The sequence below is a fragment of the Leucoraja erinacea genome, chromosome 7, assembly GCF_028641065.1.
Source record: "Leucoraja erinacea ecotype New England chromosome 7, Leri_hhj_1, whole genome shotgun sequence".
NCBI classification, from domain to species: domain Eukaryota; kingdom Metazoa; phylum Chordata; class Chondrichthyes; order Rajiformes; family Rajidae; genus Leucoraja; species Leucoraja erinaceus.
Genome location: NC_073383.1, coordinates 69,854,131 through 69,876,037, shown reverse-complemented (window position 1 = coordinate 69,876,037; position 21,907 = coordinate 69,854,131). Strand labels below are relative to the sequence as shown.

General features: G+C 40.3%; 1 protein-coding gene across 2 annotated transcripts in view; it reads left to right on the top strand.

Annotated features, from left to right (window-relative positions):
* ralba (v-ral simian leukemia viral oncogene homolog Ba (ras related)) overlaps positions 1-21,907 on the top strand; it is a 59,018-nt gene that overhangs the window by 23,382 nt on the left and 13,729 nt on the right. Inside the window, exons 2-3 of one of the 2 annotated variants that reach the window (XM_055638749.1) lie at positions 3,020-3,180; positions 8,910-9,118. In XM_055638749.1, the coding sequence (XP_055494724.1) occupies positions 3,067-3,180; positions 8,910-9,118 (323 nt within the window). In that variant the 5' untranslated portion in view covers positions 3,020-3,066. Of the gene's footprint in view, positions 1-3,016; positions 3,181-8,909; positions 9,119-21,907 lie in introns of both variants that reach the window. The other variant, XM_055638748.1, reaches the window with a different exon arrangement.

The following is a 21,907-nucleotide window of genomic DNA, read 5'->3' as shown; positions in this document are numbered from 1 at the left end:
ATATTGTAGTGCAATCTGAAGTAATATAAAAAAAATGTGTGAAGTGCAATAACAGGATACCAAATGAGAGTTAAGAGGAAGGGTATGTGGTAGCACCCTGCATGGAGTGTGAAAAAGGTGATGAGTTCATTACTAATATTTGTAGGGAAAAGGTGTTATTGAGCCTGGGCTTTCAAGGTTCTGTATCTTCTCCCAGAAGATAGAAGGGGGAAAAAAGGAATGGCCATCGTTGCAGGTAACTCCTACGACTGGGCAGAATTCACCACTCTTTACAGGTTAAGGCAGTCATGAGCATTTGCCATAATAGGCTGAGATGCATCCTGTCAAAATACTTTATATAGCGCAGAGAACATCGATAGCAGTTTGAGAGAATTTGTGGATGTGTCAATCCTTCTCGGATGTCTTAGTAAATACGCTGATTTTTTTTTTTGATTACTGCATCATTGTGAAGGAACCAGGTTAGTTTGCTAATCATCTAGTTTGCTGATGATTTATAGATGTAAAGAAAGTTGAAGCTGTTGACAATCTTTGCAACCATACTATTGGTTGGGGGGGGGGGGGGGAGGAGGTAAAGGGACAGGCGTTGCATCTTCTGCAGTTGCAGGGGAAAGTAGTGGGATACTACTACTGGACACATCTTCCCATCTCCACCCCTTTCTGCTTTCCGCAGACAGTTCCCTCCGTAACTCTGTGCTCAACTTGTCCCATCCCACCCATACCACCCCCTCCCCAGGTAGTTTCCGCTGCAACTGCAGAAGATGCAACACCTGTCCCTTTATCTCTCCCCTCGACTCCATCCAAGGACCCAAACAGTCTTTCCAGGTGAGGCAGAGGTTCACTTGCCACTCCTCCAACCTTATCTAGTGCATCTGCTGTTCCAGGTATCAATTTCTCTACATCGGCGAGCCCAAGCACAGGCTCGGCAATCGTTTCGCTGAATATCTCCGCTCAGTCTGTCTTAACCAAGCTGATCTCCCAGTGGTCCAGCACTTCAACTCCCCCTTCCATTCCCAATCTAACCTTTTTGTCCTGGGCCTCCTCCATTGTCAGTGAGGCCCAGTGCAAATTGGAGGAACAGCACCTCATATTTTGCTTGGGTAGTTTGCACCCCAACGATAAGAACGTTGACTTCTCTAACTTCAGGTAGCCCTTGCTTTCTCTCTCCATCCCCTTCCCCATCCCAGTTTTTCCACTAGTCTTACTGTCTCCGGCTACATTCTTTCCTTGTCCCACCCCCTGCCTTTACATCAGTCTGACGAAGGGTCCCGAAACATCGCCAATTCCCTCTCTCCATAGATGCTGCCTCGCCTGCTGAGTTACTCCAGCATTTTGTGTCTACCTATTGAGGTCAGGGTTGTGAACGGCTCCCCCCCCCCCCCCCCCCCCCCCACCCCCCCCCCCCCCCCCCCCCCCCCCACCCACCCGCCCATTAGGTCATCAACCATTTCTTTCATCTTGCAGACGTTAAAAGCTGGATTGATGTGCTGATGCTGCAACACACAAGGTTCTCAATCTATTTTGGCCAACAACAGCAACGTCATTGTTGAATTTAAAGATTGAGTTGATGAGTACTTGGCCAGTGTCATGGGTGTACAGGGAGTACACTCTAGGGACCGCAAGGGTCTAGGCACACTCGCTTGAGAAGTAAGTGCTGACGGTTATTGGGGAGGAAATGTTAGACCAATAGTAAGTGAAAAACCCTGCTCCGTCTGGAAAGTAGTTGCCTTGAGCACACACCATTGAATTTGGTAAGTGACAAATGGATTACCTTTCACAGCGTAGACAGCTGGTGGGACAGGGATGAGCCTCATCATATATCAAAGCCTTTCAGGAATGGAGCCAGTTGCATGCAGTCAGAATGACCCAATGTCTTGTTAATCTGGGAGCTTCATTTCCCAATTGTAAATTGATCCCACGACTCTGTCAGAATAAATAGTGTGGTTGGAGATTTTGGGGATATTTGGGTTATTGGCAGTTTTGCTTGCCTCTTCGGTGATTTTTTTTATCCCAACCAATGTTTGAGGATCATTATTCTTTTAAGACTCTGCTTATTGACACTAGTTCAATATTCTTTTTCTAAGGAATCTACATGCCTTGTAAAGTAAAATTGTTATTATTCTTCAGTTCTGATTGATCGCAGCATGGAGAAGCAGGTTGTAGCAACAGTTTGTGAAATTTGGGTGGAAAGGATTACTGGTTGGAAGCCACTAATATTTCTATTTTTATTTAGCCTTTCACTGTTTTCAATTCAATGCTCCCCATGCAGTATTTTGCACTTCATTTCACTAAAGTAATGTTTCTTGTAACATTCAGAGCAAGAATGTTAATTATATTGTAATTAACATCAGAATTATCTTATCAAAATGCTTAAGTTTTGAATTGTGTTTTCCAATACATCTAGTATGATATCTACTTTTAAAGTATCTTTCTAAATGAAATTGTAAAGAAAATGCACAGATGTCCCATTGTTTAGTGTTGCCAGGGTTCAGTGCTTGCTTGATTATTCTGTGGAGGTGGTTTTGATGCCAGTTTGATAAATGACCGGAGCATACTTATCCCATACTTAATCTCTCGATTGCTTTGGCTGTGATCCTAAGTGTTGACTAATCATGGAATATGTAGCTGAATCAGTTGGTGTTCTAGATTAGCTATTTTCTGAATAAAATGATATGTTTAAAACTTTGACCTATGGTGTTAACATTTTCCTCAACGTTTTGACGTAATTTCTATATCTCAAGTGGCTGTGACATGCAAAACAAACTGAATCCCTCCAGTTTTCCTAACTGCCTCGCATGAATTTATTCAAAGTTAACTGGAACAAGCAATATGCCAGCAGATTTATATAATGTACAGCATTTAGCTATATTTTTGCAAAGTGTTTTGCTTTTATTAAAAAAAAAAATCAGCCTTGTTCCTGTAGCTCCAATAATCATGAACTATCTTGTAATTTCTTCTGTTAATTTGAAGTCTCTTTTAATTCAGCTGCTACACAGTGAAATGTTGTTTTTATTTACAGCAGATCGTGCAAATCAAGGACGAATTATCCACTTGACAATCCAGTATAAAATGGCAGCTAACAAGAATAAGAATCAGAGTTCGTTGGCTCTGCATAAAGTGATTATGGTAGGCAGTGGTGGTGTAGGCAAGTCTGCACTAACATTGCAGTTCATGTATGACGAGGTAAGATGCATATTATTTACAACTTTTAAAAGGAACAGTAACATTGGATAAGGCAAATTTTGTAGTTTTCCATCAATAATTGTTTTAGTTATTGTAGCATCTTGACCTGTTGATACCCTGACATATTAAGTTTATTATAATGGGACAATATCCCTTTATCTGATTTAGTAGCTGGGAAGTCAAACAAATGAGAAACAGAGTACAAGAATCCTCAATGCCTATGCAGACAATTATTTTGCATGTTTTAGTTTCATACACGTTGGTTCAATTAGTTGGTATTTTTCATCTTCGAAATTTTTGTTTTAGATATGCACTATTTCTGGAGCATATATGCTTGGGTCTGTGATATATTATAATTAATTAGATATTGTCTTGCTATTGGCTGATTCTAATAAATTATTCTTTATTTTTCCTTGCAGTCTAGTCACACGCTTGCAGTATAAAAGCTTAAGGGGATGTCACCTGCAAGAGACAAAGTCATTGCAAGGCTAAAGGATGTTATCTCTTGGAGGCAGTCCAAAAAAAAAAATCACTAGACTAATTACTTGGATGAGAGGGTTGTCCTATAATGAGCTGCTAAAGAAATCAGATTTATTCTTGAAGAATGTAGGGTGATCACATTGAAACAAAGAACCTTGCAACCGTGGCAAGGTAGATGCTGCTGTTTCCACGAGTGAAAGATTTTGAATGAGGGACACAGTTATAAGATATGGGGTGATCAATTAAAACTGAAGTGTGTAGGAACGTCTCTCAGAGGGTGGTAAATCTGTTTTACTCTGGAGAGTTGTGGAGACAAAACTGTTTAAGAGTATTTAACCAGGAAGCAGATACATTTTTTGAAAGATTATGGAATTGAGAGCTATGGGGAAATGGCTCAGTCGTTTCTGTTTCGACCTTGCTCTGGCTCTTGACTGTAACAAAGGATGCATCAGAATACTTTGTACTGTTTTCTTTTATGATTGAAAGTTACAGCATGGAAACGGGCCCTTCAGCCCACCAAGTCCATGCTAACCATCGATCACCTGTTCACACTAGTTCTGTTATCCCACTTTCCCATTGCACTTGGGGTAATTTTAGAGGACCATTAAGCTAGAAACTCATGACTTTGTGATGTGGGAGGAAACTGGAGCACCCAGAAGAATCTCGCGTAGTCACACGGAGAACGTGCAAACTACAGACAGCGTCTGTCTCTGGCACTGAGGCAGCAGCTCTACCAGCTGTGCCATTTTTTAACTATTCACTGGCAAGTTTTTTTTTCACTATTGGCCATGACCTGAGAATACTTGAGTGGGGAGTGGCACCGAACAGGTGAATGATAATTTATAAACCAATATGCAAGGTTTGAAGGGGGGACGTTCTTGATTAAAATGTTCCTTACAGGCTATTGCATATTTTGAAAGTGAAACTGGTTGGGTTAATTGCTCCCCACCAAATCCTGAAGGCCATTCATCATACTAAGCTGCAAAAATAAATAACTACGGGAGGAACTCTGAGTTGAGCAACATCTGTGGGGATGGGAGAAGGGTGTGTAAGAGAGAAGAAATTGGCAACCTTTTGGGTTGAGACTCGGCATCAATCCTGCAAATTGATTTTGGTTCTAACTTCCAGTATCTGCAGTTTCTTGTATGTCCAGTTATATTTGGTTGATGAACTATTTGTGTGGTTATGCCTTGTTCCTTTAAGACTTGTAGATAGTGAGAAATTTGTGGTCAACAAAATTATATGGAAGGTAGTTTCCTATTTTAAGTTAGAGCAGTACAGCACAGAAACCGGTCCTTCAGCCCAACTTGTCCATGCCTTTTCAATGCCTCCAAAAAATTCCTATCCATGTCTCTAAAATATTAAAAAAACATCAATGTACCCACCTCTACTACTTCCTTTGGTGACTTGTTACATGTATGCATTATCCTTTGTGGAATGGATTACACCTCTGGTTCCTTTTAAATTTCTTCCCTCTCACCTTAAGCTTGTGCCCTCTAGTTTTAGACTCCCCTGCCCTCGGGAAAAGACTGTGACTAATCATCTTATCTATGCCCCTCGTGATTTTGTACACTTTGCGTTCACCTCTCAGCCTCCGACAATCCAGAGGAAAAAAGACCCAGTGTCTCCTTGTAACTCAAACCCACTGACGCCTCTAGATCATTTTGGACCCCTTCTAGTTTAATGATATCCTTCCTACAGCAGGATGACCAAATCTGCACACAGTATTCGGGCCTCACCGAGTCTTTTACAGTTGTAACATGACATCCCAACTCCTGCTTTCAATACTCTGACCAATGAAGGCAAGCATTCTGACTTTATAAAACAATATACCTCTACCCCTAGGTGTCTCTGTTCTGCAACACTTTCCAGGGCTATTCCATTTACTATGTTGTAAATCCTGCCCTAGTTTGTCCTACTAAATTAAATGTCTCCCATTTTCTGCATTAAACTTAATCTGCCATTTCTCAAACCACTGGCCCAGTTGATTACAAACACATTGTAATTGTAGAAACCCTCCTTCACTGTCCACTATAGCAGTGCTTCTTAAACTATTTCAGTGTCATTCACCCTTCACCCTTTTCTTATGTTTTTTTGGTAATTTTCGTCTTATTCTCTCGTGTGTATAATTTTATATATCATTTATTTTGTCACATGAGGAAAAAACATAAATTAACTCTTCTTACGTGTTTATTTTATTCAACTTTTTGAACATCCTAAAAATATGTAAAGAAAACTAGGAGTGAAAAATTTAATTACCACTGGAGTTGGAAAATCATTCTATTAGAGTGATAAAGCCATTCCAATGTCTAAACACTGGGCTTCAGCCCCATCCTATCCGTTCGGCAGCTTTTTCTTGGAAAACTAGCTCAAAAAACCATGGAGTTCATGTGATTTAATATATTAGTATCCAACTTTTTTTTAATGCATCATCCACCCTGAAATTAGGTTATATCGAAGTACTTCTAATAGAGTCACCAGGTGACGCTTTTAGAAGTACTTGGAAATCAAAATATCAGTTAACGACTGCACCTCAGAGCAAATAATTTAATTTTTTTTAAGATAATGTAAGAGGATTTCACAATGACCCACGTGCTACCCTGGCCGTGTCTGCAGCAGCAGCAGTGGTGTAACCAGGGTTACCAAATCAAACTCACAAAATACTGAAGTCGCTAGAAGTGAAAATGCAGAATATCACTACAAGAAAATGGCATAATCTAACTTTAGATTGCCTAAAATCAGGGCTCAAATCTCCTCAATATAGCTAGAATTCATATTGCTTGATGCAAATAAGTGCTGGTAGACTGAAGTACAGTAAATATATGTAGAATTCCAGTTCTAGCAGAAAAGTAGCTAAATTGGCAACACAAAGCAAAGTTACAGTTCAACAGTTACCTACTGCGATCCTCCAGTGTTGCCATTTATAAATTTATAATCCCACTAGTTCGCCTGCTCTTCCGTAAATGGTTATATTACAATAAATTTGGGAAATATCCTGCTACTTTAAAATTAGAAAACCAGAGGTAGAGAGAAAAAAACATATCAAATTTCCAGCTCCACTGCCATTAAAACCAATAAGAGCATTACTAACCACTTTAATGGCAATATCTTTAAGTATAGAAAAAATATATAAATATCTGAATAAATTACGTCATTCACCCCTCTAGTTTCATTCACCCCAAAATAATTTAATTTGCCCTTGAGTGAATCATTCATTAGTTTAAGAAGCATTGTAAGGTAGCACCAATTTGCAAACGTGCTCACCATGCCACCTACACTTGTACCCAAATCGTTAATACAAATAATGGACAGCAGGTAGTCATCTGGATACTTTTGCATCTGTCCAAAGCTAATGTTCTGTGAGTTATAAATGTATTTGACAAAACCTGAATATTCATCTTACATTTTCCAATGCAGACAAAATAATGTGTTTCTTGCAGCAACATAAATTGGAAGTATTTTTAAAGTTTTGGTAACAAATTTGTTCTGTCGTACCAAATGCTTGGTGGTTTGGTGACTTTTGTCATGGAACCAACCTCCTATGCTCAACATTGAGCATTCCCAGGCAAAGTATTGTAGGCAAGTGCAGATTAACTTCTGCTTTCTTACATTTTTGGAAGAGCACCCTCTGCTGTACCAATGTGAGACTTCCCATTTGCACTTCCCAAGTCAACCATTACGCGACCCACCTCGGTGAGATTGATCTTACAAGCCAAATGTAAGGAGGCAGCTTTTTGCGCACCCAGAAACTATTGAATTGCTCGATTTTGTTAATGCAATACTGAATTCTTTTGGTTTGGGAAAAGTATAGTTATTCTTTCATTTGCTGCCATATATAATAACTGATGATGAATATACTATAGCAGTCACGGTGGTGCAGCGGTAGAGTTGCTGCCTTACAACGAATGCAGCGCCGGAGACCCGGCTTTAATCCCGACTACGGGTTCAGTCTGTATGGAGTTTGAACGTTTTCCCCGTGACCTGCGTGGGTTTTCTCTGAGATCTACGATTTCCTCCCACACTCCAAAGACGTACAGGTTTGCAGGTTGATTGGCTTGGCAAATGTAAAAATTGTCCCTAGTGGGTGTAGGATGGTGTTAATGTGCGGGGATCGCTTGTTGGCGCCGACCAGGTGAGCCGAAGGGCCTGTTTCCGCGCTGTATCTTTAATCTTTTATTGTTTCCATTGTCGTTATTATTTATCTGATATGTTGGAGCTCCGGTCAGGCAGGCGCCTGAAATTTCATTGTATGTATTTACAATGACAATAAAGTATTATTATTATTATTATCTAAACTAAAAAGCAGTATTCACCTTTGCTCATCTTCATTTTTTGAAATCTTAAAATAATTTGACAGGCACACTTAGTTGGTCCAGTTGATCTCAAGCATTTGAGGAAAATCCATCATTATAGGTTTATTGGATTAAGTATGGCTGTCAATTTATTTTAAATTATTTTCACAGGTATCATCTCAAAGATGAGAAGCTATTTACCTCACCAGAAGTTGTCACGGTGATACTTTTAACACTTCCACGATATTAGCTATTGATTTTTTTTAAATTATTGAACATAAAATTCATCACAGGAACGAACCCCTTCGGCACATAATGTCTGAACGTGATGACAATCAAATTGCATCTCATCTGTCTGCACATGATCCATATCTCTCCATTCCCTGCATGTACATATGCCTATCTGCAAACCTCTTAAACACCATCGTATATGCCCCCATCATTCCTGGCAGCGGGTTTTGGGCACTCACCGCCTGTGTGGCTTTTAAAAAAGCAAAACCAGCTCCCGCACATCTTGTGCTTTTCCTTTGTGCTCTTGGCCAACATATTATTCAACACATTTGGGGTTGTGGTGATGATTTTGATCCACTTAAATACATGCATTTTAATTAAACGTGGAAGTTTGGTGTTGTGTAATTTGTGTAAGTCATCACTTTCCTCATCTAATATTTCAGATTGTAGACTTGGACATTTTAAATCATTACGCCTTTTTAATTATGCTTATTAATTTGTGCACATCAAATTTAGTTGGATAATGAGCTGTAAAGTAGGAACTTTATTTTAATTATAATTGATTGAGGTGGGATGCAAAATATAGAAACTCAACTAAAGGATGGGATGGGGATGGGGGGGCATATAAATAAAGAATTGCTGAACATGGTGGGAATGACAATCATATGAAATCTAGGAATGGGACAAACCAATGTGATACTATAAGATTTTAATTTTCTCTTGCAGTTTGTTGAAGACTACGAGCCAACTAAAGCTGACAGTTATAGGAAAAAAGTTGTTCTGGATGGCGAGGAGGTGCAGATAGACATCTTGGATACTGCTGGGCAGGAGGATTATGCAGCCATTCGGGATAACTATTTCCGTAGTGGGGAGGGTTTTCTTTGTGTCTTCTCGATAACTGAGCAAGAATCATTTACTGCCACTGTAGAATTTAGGTAAGTATTTCAAGATAATCTGATTCTTTGCCTTGCAGCCTTTTTTAAATGGCAGTTGTGCATTACTTCATCCCATATTCTTTATAGTAGTCCATGCAAATGTTTGTGTTAATATTTTGTAATTAAAGAAAAGCGTGTGATTTCATGCAGCTTTGTCAATTTTTTAAAAGGATGCATTTTGGTAAAATCGTAGTACTTTCAACAATTGTAGCTAAAAACAATTTACACTGAGTTTTGTAGTTAGTGAAATAAAGTAGGTTGACTATCTTTGAGCCTTTTTTTGATTAGATTAATCCAACAATGTTGTCCCTGGTCACTTGTTTCTCTAAGGGGTCATCCATTCAATTCTTAACCCATCTGTTTTCTATTTTGGCTTTCTTTGATAATTTATCCCATAACTTCTTACAAGAGTTTGGTTGAAAATCAACTGCCCTTTTGTTTCTAAGCGATCCTAACCTCCCAGTATTTGATGCCCTTCCAAATAGTTTTGTCTCGTGCTTGGAAACCATTGCCATTTTTCATTCTGTTGCCAGAGTGGTGGGGGTGGGGAGTTTTCTGAGAAATCTAAACATAGATTTATTAGTCCAGTAATAAATGCACTGTTCCCGTTGGGTGAAATTTTCTCTTAACCGAAGTTTGGCAAGTGTAGCCTGTGTGACATGGGTTGTGAATTGTTTGTGGTTGCGTTTAACTCTTATGGTGTTCTCCTGGTCATCCTTTAATAACCTCATCAAAAATGTCCCTGTATCCCAGCTCTCAAGTCATGTTCACCCCTTGCATTTGGTGACTGATTTTCATTAACTCCTTGTATTAAAATTCTCCTTGCATTGAAATCTTTTTATGGTCACTTTGATCCCAATTGAGGATATTTTCGCTTAGAATTGAGGAATAATAGAAATGAGTATACACAAGAACTGCAAATACTGAAACAAAAACATACAATGTTGGAAATGCTCAGGTCAGGCAGTATCTGTGTCGAAATAATCTGTTAATGTTTTGGATCAAAGATCCTTCAGAATGAGGAAGAGAGTTTTTAATACAATTATATGCAAGATTTGATGTATCTTGCAAATGACATGTTGCCAATTGGCAATAGATATGAGTGGATAATATAATCCTGCTTTGGGCGCTAAAGGAGAAACTAATTCAAGATTCATGCATGTAACATGCACGCCTCACTAAAAGAGCGGAGTGATAGGTGCATGCCATTTTGGCACATTTCCTGCAGTCTCAACCTTTGATTCCTCTCAGTGCTAAATTAGGACACTTAACTCCATTAGTTCCATCAAAAACACACCGGCTTTAACAGGATGCTAACAGATTTATAATCCCTTCTGTGTGCCACTCCTATGGCCAAGACGTTAGAAAATTGCTCCTCATTTTTCTTGATTACAATTCATAATTTTTCATTTTAAAGTTGGTATCTAGGCTTTCCCTTGATACCTGTCTATTAAAATATCAAATAGTCGTCTCTCCTTTAACGGTAACAATCCATAGTGTTGCTGCCTCATCAGTGTGCTGTCCAATATATGGCTTTTCATGGAGTCGTACTGCGTGGAAACAGGCTCTTTAACCCAACACCGACCAACATGTCCCATCTACACTACTCCCATCTGCTTGCGTCGGCCCATTTCCCCCTAATCCTATCCTATCCTATTTAGTACTTGTATAAATGTTTCTTAAACGTTGCAATAGCACTTCAACTACCTCTTTCGGCAGCTCCTTTCATACACCCACCGCTCTCTGATAAAGTTACCCCTCGGGGTTCTTATTAAATCATTCCCCCTCATCTTAAACCAATGCCCACTGGTTCTCAATTCCCCCACTCTAGGCAAGAGACTCTGCATTTACCCAATCTATTCCTTGTGATTTTATGTACTAATTTATTTGAAGTTAGCCTTGCAATGCTTCAGCGCAATTTCCACGTTGTTGCAGGCACACTTGGACTGACTTAGCTGTCATTATGTTCTGTCAAACTAAATCTACAGTTTGTTCATTCTTCCTTGAAGTTAGCAGATCCATTATCCTTTAAATAAAATTCAACTCAACATTGTGATAAGATGGTACCTGAAAGTTTATACCTCTGCACATATATTCCACCTTGACCCTTCATTTTTCCTCTGCTCCTTGGCATGATCTACAGTTTCCATTGGCAGAGCTATCCCGTTCTCTTAAGAGGCAAAATTCCGAGTACTTTTATCTTGATATACCAGGAATCATTTGTGTAGTGCATTGCAAGAGCCCTTTCTCCAGAGAGTTTAGTTTGGCAAATTGCCTAGTGTAGATACCTTGAATGAAAATAAACTGAGTTGACAACTTGGGTTTTCCCCAAGTGCTGCAATTACTCTTTGATATATGATGTACTCTTTTTTAAAAACAGCAGCTCATTTGAACTTCAAAAGTTTAAGATCGGACCCAAGGCTAAATAAAGCAGATGTGTGGTTAAAATTTAAATAGTATTTTAAGATCAAATGCTACTATTTCCACCAGCCCAATTCAAGCTCCATCTCTTGTTGTTGCCTGATTCCTTGTGCGCTTAATCAGCACTCGGATATATTTTTGATGCTTTGGATGCCTGAAAGGTTTGGGGGAAAGCCGTGTGCTTTGGACAGTGTGTATGTTTGGACCAGTGGAGTGGACAGGAGTTGGGGTGGATGGGAAGAACAGAGGAATCAAGGAAGGGAAGGGTGAAGCAGGAGAGTGTTGGAAATGAGGGGGTAGTGGTCGGCTGAGGAGAGTTGGGAGGAAAACTGGATGAGGCCTGTGATGACGAGCACCTCTAATGAAGATGTTTGTGCAGCAGGGACTGGTTTGCAATGAACAAAACAAAATTACTGGAGGAATTCTGCAAGAGAAGCAACATCTGTGGAGGCAAAGGGATGGTCAATGTTTAGGGTTGAGACCCTGTATCAGGACTGAGTTTGGGGGAGATGGCCAGTCTAAAGATGTGAGAGAGGGGAGAGACTGGCTGGTAGGTGACTGGTGGAACCAGCTGAGTGGGGATGATGGGCAAATAGAACCGGCTGAGTGAGGTGGTGGAATTTGGAGACTGAAGCTGTTGGGCGATATTTGTAAATTGATAAGGGGTGATAGGCAAATGGAACCATGTGGGAGAGGGGGATAGAAAGGGTGACCTAAAAGCAGCTCTGCCAGCTTGTTCCACATACCCATCACACTTTGTGATGAAATCTCCCCTCGTGTCCCCTTTAAATCTTTTCTCTCTAACCTTGAATTTGGTCTCTAGTTTTAGCCGTTCGTGTTAACTTTACCTGTCATGATTTTATACACCTCAAAATGTCGCCCTGCAACCTCTTGTGCTCCAGGAAACAGCCCCAGCCTATCTAGTCTCTCCTTGCCATTCAACTCTCCTGTCCCAGCAACATCCCTGAAAATCTTCATACTGGCCATGGCCCAAAATATAAACCCTCCCTGTGCTTCCATAGATGCAGCCTGACCCGCTGAGTTCCTCCACCAGTTTTTCCATCATCAGCAGGTTTGCTGTCTGATGTCCTAGATCTCCTTGCCATTGGACCCAGACCTTGCCTTGCCAAGGCTATGTGGTAGTTGGTAATGGGCATCTTCCACTCCTCAACTGGAGTGGAAGTGACTCATCTTCTTGTTCTTGGATTCAAAGGTTCTGCCTTGAAATTCCCAATGAGCAGCATAAAGCCACTTAACAACTCGGAAAGATTCTCATGGGAATGCTGGCAGTTCTCGGAGCTGCTAGATTCCTTACCAATTGGTAAATCTTTGGATTCCATTCCCAGGTAGAAGTTCCGTACATAGTGGCAGCTTCTTGGCTGCAAGTTTATTTACTATGTAAAAATGTATACATGACTTCTGCGGTGAGGCCATTCTGGTAACGGAAATTCATCCTTGCAGAATTTTCAAATCACTACCCAAAAAGTTGTGGTATGGCATAAGATTCCTGCGCACTTAATTTGTGTGGGTTGGTGGGGCTAGTAAATACAGCAATTTTTTTAAACTTTATATTCTTGACATGTATGTTGATGACACTACTACTCATCATAGTCAATTGCAATACGGCCATTTTTTGGGGGACACAACTCTCCTGCCCACCCCTACATGGGTTACCTGTGCGTGAATTCTTGGTTTTTCCAGCGTTTGCACTGGGAAATCAATCCGCAGCCTACTTTACTGACTCTGGCTCAGGAGAAAGGAATGACTTTAAAGGAGACAAGCCCCTGTTAACAGTTCTTGAATTAATATCTGAATTGCATTACGTTTAACTTCTTGAAATATTTAAAGTTATGTGATTACTTAAAGATTTTTGCATGTTTGAACGGCAATAATTTGTAAACGTTGATAACCTTGTCGGTCTGTAAGCAAGTTACTTAGATACTTAGACACTAGGTGCAGGAGTAGGCCATTCGCCCCTTCGAGCCAGCACCCCCATTCAATGTGATCATGGCTGATCATCCACAATCAGTACCCCCGTTTGTGCTTTCTCCCCATACCCCTTGATTCTGCTAACCCTAAGAGCTCTATCTAACTCTCTTTTGAATACATCCAGTGAATCTGCCTCCACTGCTAAGGCAGAAAATTCCACAAATTCACAACTGTGTGTATGGTTTGACTGCCTGTCAAAGGTATTTGAGTGGAATTTACCACTCCCAGCCAGAAAGCATTGTGCTGTTCGAGATCTCGCCCAACACATTGCACATAGCAGCATTCGGAAAGTTGATGCTTGAATATCAGCTCCAGATACGTGGGGTCTAGTACTTGAGGGAATTCTGAACATGAACCTCTTGCTGCTGCCAGAAAATGTTGTGCCATAAGGTTTACACCAAAAACATTATTAACTCCCAACATTCTGGTTTTGTATAGCTCAAGGCAACTTCAAATTAGTTCTAAGCTAACTATCAATAACTTTGAAATTTAAAGTATAAAGTTATTACTTCTAATAGAGCTCGGCTTGAGACGCGTCAAAGCCATGGTGTGATAAAATGGTGCAGTAACGTAGATTATGAGAAGGATTTTGTCCAAGAGTGGATCTTCTGCATGAACTTAAATCATCTAGAAGTTAGCACTTCATAATGTATCATTTCTCAGTACGATTCTAATATTTTTGTATATCGCGGAAATTGGACCATCGGCTTACCGGGTCGGCACCGACCAGCGATCCCTGCACATTAACACTGTCCTACACACACACTAGGGACAATTTACATTAATACCAAGCCAATTAACCTACAAACCTGTACGTCTTTGGAGTGTGGGAGGAAACCAAAGATCATGGAGAAAACCCACAGGGCGAATGTACAAACTTTGTACAGACAGCACTCATAGTCGTGATCGAACCTTTGAACACAGGCCTCTGGCACTATTAGCGCTGTAAGGCGGCAACTCTAATGCTGCACCATCGTGCTGCCTTAAGTTAAGGGGCTGCATCTCCAGTACGGAAGTATGAAAAGGTTGGTTCAGAAATCTGATTGTTGTGGGGACAAAGCTCTTCTTGAGTCAAGATGTTCAGCCTTTCAAGCTCCTCTATCTTCTCCCAGTAGAAGACGTTTGGGCGGTCACGGTGGCACAGAAGTAGAGTTGCTGCCTTGCAGCAAATGCAGCGCTGGAGACCCCGGTTCAATCCCGACTACGGGTGCTGTCTGTACGGAGTTAGTACGTTCTCCCCGTGACCTGCGTGGGTTTTCTCCAAGATCTTCGGTTTCCTCCCGCACTTGAACTTAGACGTGCAGGTTTGTAGGTTAATTGGCTTGGTAAATGTAAACATAAAGAATTTTTAAAAAAATGTCCCTTGTGGGTGTTACTGTGCAGGGATTGCTGGTCGGCATGGACCCGGTGGGCCGAAAGGCCTGTTTCTGCGCTAAACTAAACTAAGAGAGAAAAGAAAAACGAGGGTCGCAGGCATTCTTGATGATACTTGGTCTTTTTGGTGCAACGCAATGTGAAGATCGACCGGATGAGTCAGAGTTTATTGTTTTGTTGTATTACATACTTATTCCCACTAATACAAACCTTGGAATCTATTAGGTGTTGCTGGCAAGACCAGTCTTCATTATCCATCTTTCATTGCGGTTGAGAATGTGGTGAGCTGCAGTATCCATCAACATATTTTTCAATGTGAAGTTACACCCACAGCTATTTGGTATAGATTACATAATGTCAATAAATTATAGGAGTAGAATTATGCCGTTCGGCCCATCAAGTCTCCTCCACCATTCAATCATGGCTGATCTATCTGTCACTCTCGATCCCATTCTCTTGCCTTCTCCCCTTAAACCCTGACACCTTTACTGATCAAGAATCTATCAATCTCCACTTTAAAAATATCTATTGACTTAGCCTCCACAGCCAATGTATGACAATGAATTCCACAGATTCACCACCCTCTGACTAAAGAAATTCTTCCTCATTTCCTTTCCAAAGGTATGTCTTATTATTCTGAGGTTATGACATCTGGTCCTAGACTCACCAACCAATGGAAACATCCTCTCCGCATCCACTCTATCCAGGCCTTTCACTATTTCCTAAATTTTATTCCAGGGCAAAGGAATAGCAATTATTTGAAGTATGAGATGCATTTTGAAGGAAATTGTGTAGTTGTTGATAATTACATATGCCTGAAGCCCTTCATAATATAGAGGTTGTGGATCTGCAAAGTGCTGATGTAGTAGTTGAGTAGGTGAATAACGTGGATTTGTAGATGGTACACACTGCAGCAGTGTTTGGTGATAGAGTGAATACTTGGGGTGATATATGGAATACCAGTCTAGGTGTGTTGAGATGCTTTTGTTGAGGCTACACTCATCCAGAGAAGCAGAGTATTCTATCACACTTCTGACAAGTGCCTTGTAGATGGTGAAAAGGTGAGTCACTTGCTGCGTGATGTCTTGTCTTTAACCCTTCCTGCTCGCTGGCCAGCATATTTGGCTGATCTAGTTGAGTTTGAGATCAGTGGTGATTTGAGAGTGTTGATTGGGATTGCAGTGATGGCAATGATAAAGGTTGGTACTATATTTTGACGTATTGGAGATTGAAATTGCCTAGCACTTGTGGTGTGACTGTTCCTTGCCCGTCCATGCCTGAGTGTTATCTAGATTTTAATACATGCAAGGTTAGTTTGCAACATTTATTGAGGAATTATGAATGGGTTTAACGTCTCTTCTGAATTTGTGTTGGGTGGGGGGGAAGAAATGTCATGATAAACCAGTGAAAGATGTTTGGGCTTCTTGGGCCTCCTTCAGTGAAGTTGTGTAGTTGGAATGATTAACCTTCAACCACCACAACCATCTTCCTTTGCACAAGGTGCAACTACACTCGTGGGGGAGCTTTTGACAGATTAAAGAAGGGTCCCAACCTGAAACATTGCGTGTCCATTTCCTTCATGCTGCTTGACCTGCTGAATTCCTCCAGCACTTTGCCCAAGATTCCAGCATCTGCTGTCTCTTGTTTCTCTAAAGGCTTTTTCTGCTTGATCCATGTTGACTTTTGCCAGGACTCTTTTATACCGTTCTTGGTCATTCTTGCCACCTCTTGAATACAAAGTACTGCTTGCTGGTGTTGGAAATGAAACTAATTAGCAAGTACTGGAAATCAATGGTGCTTTAGCGTCCACTTACATGTGCCAAGATACAGTGAAATTCTTCTTTTTCATTGGGCATCGCAGCATCTGTGGAGAGAAAAGGTAAAAGGCCATGCCAGTTTCATAAAACGTGCTTTTGTTAGTGAATATATTTACTCTTATTAGCATGAGATATCATGGGTGAAATTGAAATGGCGCTGAGGAATAAATCATTAGTATGCAGGTTTGAAATATCATTGGACTCCATGCGCTAAACTGTAGCACGTTCGTAGAAAATGCTGGTAATACTCATTTATGCAGCACCTGTCGAAATATAAGTGGTTAACCTCACAATCCTGGTGCTCTTTGTGTGGAATTTACGCATTCTCCCCGTGACTGTGGGTTTACTCCATGTGCTCCGATTTCCAACCTGACCCAAAACATCACCTATCCAGGTTCTCCAAAGATGCTGCCCAATCTGCTGAGATGCTCCTTTTTTTTTGTAAGCCAGCATCTACAGTTTCTCCTTCTCTCCCCATAATCGTCAAATCCAAGGGTACAAAATTCAGTTACTTAAAACTGAGTTTAGGGGCATCGTTATAAGTTGCCCTTATTGCATGAATACTCACTGGGCAAGTTTGGGCACAGGAGTTTTAATCTTATGAACAGTGCGTTGTGTTGAGTTACAGTTGGTATGTGATTGACCATTGGTTCAGGAGTAGTGGTGGGAATAGGATAAAGAACCCCCTGCAAGATTTGCACTTTGATGATTGAGTTTGCATTTATTTGATGTCCATCTTATTCAACCATTACCTATTGAGCAAGTTACAGCTGGTGTTTATTCATGTACTGGTTTAACGTACATTGTCTTTGTCTTCTAATCCTGGTGGCTGGTAATGACTTGTTCGTAGCTGAAGTTTAGTTATTTTAAGATGTCAGCTGTAGTGACGGAAGAGAGATCTAAGGATTTTTGAAACTCCCATGTTTACGTTTTTCCCCCATGGTAACTATAAATCAATTTCAAAGTTTTAATCCCCTGAAGGATTTCAATCTTTAAGTGAGATGGTTATGCAACCCCTAAAGATATTGGCTTTATGCTATTAAATACAATTAAATATCCTGTTGCATTTTAATTTAACAATGTTATTCTTTTGATTTGAGCTGAATGGCTAGCTTACGTTTTCTTTGCATTACAGAGTAATATAGCACAAAATTAGGCCATTTGGCCCAACTCTTCCAAGATGCTATATTCAAGTTAATCCAACTAGTAAACCAGCATCTGCAGTTCTTCGTCTGGTCCCATTTATCTGTGTTTACCCCATATCCCTGTAAACCTTTCCTATCACTATACTTTTTCAAATGCCTTTTTAAATGTTATTGTACTTGTATCTGGCAGCTCGGTGAAAGAAGTTGAGCGCCCCCCCCCCTCCGGGTCTCTTTTAAATCTTTCCCCTCTCACCCTAAAACTATGGTTTTCTGACTTCCCCTTCCCTTGGAAAGTGTTGTTGTATTGTGTTGTATTCAATTTATTGTCATTATCTCATATTAGAGACAACAAAATGAATTTTTCTTAGTCAAGTATCATAAAAATAAATTAATAAATAATAAATAAAACATATTAAAATATAAAAAAGCACAAACACAGAAGTCCACGACACAACATAACCACAACACAACACAGTCCTGACCTGATGTGTTGTCTGTCCAAGGTAGACAAAAGTGCTGGAGAAACTCAGCGGGTGCAGCAGCATCTATGGAGTGAAGGAACTAGGCAACTTTTCGGGCTGAAACCCTTCTTCAGACTGATCAAACCATTCTTCCAGCATCTGCTGTTCCTTCTTAAACATATTGTCTGTCCACATCCTTGCACAGATTCAGCCTGACCCACTGAGTTCCTCCAGCCTTTTGTTTTGTATTTAACATTCTCGAATCTTTGCACTTCTTCCATCTTACTGTTTAGATGTTTTTCTTATAGCAGAGTAACCAAAACGGTACGTGATATTCCCTGTCCTCCTTAATTAACAACATTATATTAATGGCATCCAGTCTTCCAGAACAGTGCCTGTGGCTAAAGATGATGCAAATACATCTTTAAGGGGCTCCGCAGTTTCTTCCCTAGCTTCCCACAAGGTTAGAGGATGCACTTGGTCAAACCCTGGGGATTCATCCATCTTGATGAAAATTAAGACCGGTAACACCAATTCTTCAAGAACTTAAACTTACTGTTTATTGTCACGATCAACTGTCATGCGGAAGACGATGAATAAACCTGACTTTGGAATACCGTGGAGAACAGGTAGATGCCTCACAGACCTAGATTTTGCCGATGACATTGCACTACTAGCAGAATCGAGACACACCCTTCAAGAGATGCCAACTTCTCCGGAGGAGAATGCATCAAAGGTTGGATTAAGGATCAACTGCCAGAAGACAAAGACCATGCAGACTGGATACCAGCAGCCAACAGACCAACTGATAATCAATGGGGAACCTGTTGAAAACGCCACAGGATTTACCTATCTTGGCAGCATGTTCACAGTAGATGGAGATGTAGAGGTCGACATCCTCCCAAATTGGTAAAGCTGCATCAGTCTTCAGACGAATACAGCCAATATGGTCTAGTGGCGGGATATCCAAGATGCTGAAAGTCAAGCTCTTCCAGCTCATCAAGCTCCCTACAGCCCTCTATGCCAGTGAGACAAGGATGAAGATGAAAAATAAATTGGATGCATTCCAACAACGCTGCTTGAGGAAGATCCTGAAGACTAGCTACAGAGACCACATCACAAGTGAGGAGATCTACCAGGAAGCTGCAACAAAGCCTCTCAGCCAGGCCATAGAGGTACGCAGGATGAAATTTGCAGGACATGTACTCAGAATGGCTCCAGAACGTGCACCTAAGATAGCAATGACATGGCAACCTGATGGAAGAATGAAAAGAGGCCGACCAAAACTCGCATGGAAACGAACATTCCAGAAGGATTTGGAAGCCCGTGACGCATTTAGCAAATTCCATCCATTCCAAGCCCTTTGTACTATGGGTGGCCCAGTCAATATTAAGGTTGAAACCTCCCACTAATAATAGCCTATTATTCTTATTGCTTTCTGTAGACTCGCAGTACGTCTCGGGTTCCTCTAACTATTGGTGGACCTGTAACTACAGTCCCATCAGTGATCATCTACTTCACCTTTTCCTAGCAAAGGCATTTCATTAGCTACTATTATTATCAAACCAAAGATTGTTTAATTCCATGCTACATCTTTGAGCTAATTGTATAAGGGAAGGATATCGAAATTAGCCATTGAAGGGAATGCAGTGGGATGGGTTGAAGGGCTGAAACGTGTAACAGTCACGCTGGAGTGATTAGAACGGGTGTGAAGGGTTATGAGGACAAGGCAGGATAATGGGATTAGGTGGCAGAGATCATCCATGATTGACTGGCGAAGTGGACTCGATGGGTCGAATGGCCCAATTCTACTATAACGTGAACGTGACTCGGGTCAGGCAGCATCTTTGGAGAACATGGGGCAATGACATTTTGAGTAGTGGCCCTTCTAACAGTTAAGCAATCTTGGTGGTTTTAAAAAAAAAATATGATAAGATTATTGTGACTAAAACGTATTGCGATTTTTAACGTGCATTCAACTATTTTAAATGCTATCAACTTACTCGTACAGGTAACAGTTGGTAATGGAGAGAGTTTAATTTATATACTGACTTTCAGATTCCAAAAGAATTACACCCTTCACTAACAAATCCATTATTTTATAATGAAGATAGACACAAATGCTGGAGTAACTCAGCCGGCATCTCTGGAGTGACGTCATGAGTCATCATGGGTGACGTTTCAGGTTGAAACCCCTCCTCGGGTTATTCTATTTTTTTTCTCCAGAGGTGCTGCCTGTCCCGCTGATTTACTCCAGCATTTTGTGTCTATCATTGGTTTAAACCAGCATCTGTATTTCTTTCCTACACATTCCTTTATAGTCTTTAGTTTAATAAATTTTAAATCTTTATACAGATGGACATGGATGTTCATATTACTTTCATGTACTGTTACTCCAGTAATATTGGTTGCAAGGATTGCTCGTTAATTGATAATTCCATTCTTTTAACGCGAACTAAGCCTTGCTGTTGGAAGCTGGTTTAGAGCTGGCTGGCGCTAATAAGCCCTCTGCTGGATAATATGCAGTAGTACTCTATTAGTTGGGCCACTCTAAAGTTCCTAGTCCCATTCTAGTAAATTGAGTTTCTCTGACATCTATGCAATCTCTGCATGTCAAATTATTAATATACAGCGTGAAGAGTAGCTGCCCCAGCACCGACCTCTGTGGAACTCTGCTAGTCACTGGCAGCGAACTGGAAAAGCCCTCCTTTATTGCTACTCTTTGCGTTCTGCCATCTAGCCAACTTGCTCATATACATGTTTAAGAAGGAACTGCAGATGCTGGAAAATTATAGGTAGACAAAAATGCTGGAGAACTCAGCCGCTGAGTTTCTCCAGCATTTTTGACTGCTCATATGCATGATATTATTCATATTCTGTCCTTAAAAATACTTCTGTTTTTAATTAGAGGAAGTTCTTAAGTTTGTAATAGAAGTCATGTTGTTGTACTGGGCCATATTTTTTTTATTAGTCCAGTTGCAGGTTACTAGCTACCTGAGAATATCTGGAATGCTAATCATTTAGAGGTCCCAAATGTGTGAAATTGTCTTCTTTCAAAATGTTCTAAATTGTATTTCATACCTATAAAGAACTGTCCTAAAGGCATTTCAATGTTTTCTATGCCAATTAATTAGATGTCACCTTTACATAAGCAAACATGTAAATCAATTGTACTCTGCAAGATACCATGAACAGCAAAAGAAAACTAAGTTGTACTTTTAAAAGTTAAAAGGATAATAGGGCAAAATTCCAACTGTCAAATATTATGGAGTCATACACCATAGAAATGAGCCCTTCAGTTCATGTACATTCTGAAAATCCACGTACCGTTCTATACTAACCCCATTTAATAGCATTGATCTATATCCTTGTATATTGGACTATACATAGGAATGTTACAAAATTTTGAGATTTTAAAACTCAAGTCTGCAATTTATCCCATCAGATAAATCATAAAAAGAAGTTTAATTTGACACTCAATTTACTTTCATATCTTCAGTATTAAAAACGTTATGGCCATTTTCATACTCGGAAATTAGCATCTTGTTCCCTATTGCTTTTCCATTGACCTTACACAAAAGC